The following is a 2,230-nucleotide window of genomic DNA, read 5'->3' as shown; positions in this document are numbered from 1 at the left end:
AAAAATTTATCGTAAATTTTGGCTATTTAAGAAAATGGATTTCTAAGAGGGTTAAAAAGTGAAATTTATTTTGTAAAACAAATATATTGATAAATTTGGCCAAATTTTCTCAATATTTTGGCTAGGTGACTGTTTGCAAAGGATCAATAAGGGATATTTTGGCTAGGTGACTGTTTGCAAAGATTCAATAAGACAGTTTACAGTTGTTGAATAATTTGATGTAAAATTAAGAAGTTTTTGAAATATAATGTTTAAAAAAATATAATTATTTGATAATTGTTTACAATAAAATTATGATGTTTAATAACTAAAAGAAACTTAGAATATAAAATTATTAAGAGGATTTAAAAACTATCAAAAGGAATTTTTTTTATGAAACAAAATTAATCTATTGACGATTGAAAGAAACGTTTTTAATAAAACTATCATCAGGTAAATAATTACTCCTAACCACAGGTTTTTGTGGATTGCCTTATCTTCCTTATCTCATCCACAAACTCTTCAATATTCCGGTCAGATGTTCCACCGTCTTCCACCGCCTCCTCCGCCGCTTTCTTCCACTTCAATGCATTCTTTTTCATCTCCACCGCCTTTACACCATTAGTTGCCTCCTTTAAGCACTCTCCGATCTCCTCCCTCTCAATCACTCGATTCTCAGCTTCACCCCTACACATCCTAACCCCAACCTTCCATTCATCAACCACGTACTTGGCATCCGTCACTTGATCCCCCCACTGCGGGAACGCCACCACCGGAACACCGCTCGACAACGCCTCCATCGTCGAGTTCCACCCACAGTGAGTCACGAAAGAAGACACCGCCGGGTGGGTTAATACCTGTGCTTGTGGGCTCCAGTGAACCACCATCCCCCTCTCACCCGCCGCCTCCAAGAACCCCTCCGGCAACCTGCCGCATTTCACACCATTAAAAGTATCACCCTTTCTCATGACCCACAAAAACGACACTCCAGAATTCAAAACCCCATAAGCCATCTCGGTCAACTGTTGTTGGCTCAAGCTCACAACACTTCCGAATGATATGTAAACCACGGATGAAGGTTGCTTTGAGCCGAGCCATTCAAGACAATCGTCGGCCTTTAGCAAGTCGCCGGAGATATTGGAGCTAGATTCAAGTAATGGGTTTTTGAACAGCGGACCAACAGGTCGGATAGGAMATATTTGAGACATATACTTGATAAGATCACCCTCAAGTTCTTGAAATGTTTCCATTAATACACAAAACGTCTTTGACAAGTTCTTGAACTGGCCTAAAACGGCTCTTCTCAAGAACGGATAAGGCGTTGAAGGATGTAAAAAGCTTGGAATCTCATCGGACTTCAACACCGGCATGCTTGGCAACTGAACGTCGATGTCTGGTTGTTTTTCACTTGGAAAAGGCACTAATGAATTCTCGTAATGATAATACGACGAAAAACAAGCACAAGATTGCACCCAAAGCATTGCTGAAGGGATGTTAAGCTCTTCTCCTAAGTCGGAAACCCAAGGGAGAAAAGGGTTGTTGATTAGGCACGTAACCGGCCGGCCGTTTTGTGCATGGTGGTTGATGATTCCGGTTAGTGCTCTCTTTCCGTAAGCCTCAAGTTTAAGTAAATACGTGTCAAGGTCATGGACTTCTTCATCGTCATCTTCAGAGCATCCATCGTCAAAGAACTCAAAGCGGATCATCCCACCACGGTTGCCTACCGGAGTAGGATCACCAGAGACGTCGGCACCGGCTTTCTTCATTTTGTTTCCGATGGATTTGGTGGCAGAGAAGGTGACAAGCAGGTTACTCTTTGAAGCTATGAGCTTACCAAGTCTGAGGAGTGGATTGACATGGCCTTGTCCTGGAAAGGTGACTAGAAACACATGCACAAGATCTTCTTTAGACGCCATTGATGATTTGAAGGTGTTTGTGTGATGGAGAGTAAGAGAGTGAGGTATTTGGGTAGGATGAACTATACACTGAGTGTGTAGATATATGCAGTGACTAAGGATGCATGGTGTTGAAACATCGAAGACGTTGAAGAGATAGCAAATTTTAATTTGTGAATGTCAAGTACAAATATCACTTCAAACAAAGCCCTGCAAATGCATGCGTAATTGCTTACGTATTAAACATGACATGACAAATTTGCAAAAATGTTTCCTTTGAACATAAAAATAACGATTTTGAGCCGATATTTATTTTCATTAAAACTGTCTCTAAAATATAAAAAGTAGAAAAGAGT

At 40.5% G+C, this 2,230-nt stretch overlaps 1 protein-coding gene across 1 annotated transcript; it reads right to left on the bottom strand.

The window, feature by feature from the left end:
- Nucleotides 1-381: 381 nt before the first annotated feature.
- Nucleotides 382-2,025, bottom strand: LOC112518261 (gallate 1-beta-glucosyltransferase-like). The gene has a single exon (XM_025125897.1). It carries the CDS (start codon nucleotides 1,893-1,895, stop codon nucleotides 447-449), a length of 1,449 nt encoding a protein of 482 aa, XP_024981665.1. The 5' UTR covers nucleotides 1,896-2,025; the 3' UTR covers nucleotides 382-446.
- Nucleotides 2,026-2,230: the final 205 nt, after the last annotated feature.

This window comes from Cynara cardunculus, assembly GCF_001531365.2.
Source record: "Cynara cardunculus var. scolymus isolate 2C chromosome LG 9, CcrdV1, whole genome shotgun sequence".
Classification (NCBI taxonomy): domain Eukaryota; kingdom Viridiplantae; phylum Streptophyta; class Magnoliopsida; order Asterales; family Asteraceae; genus Cynara; species Cynara cardunculus.
This window is presented reverse-complemented; position numbering and strand designations above follow the sequence as displayed.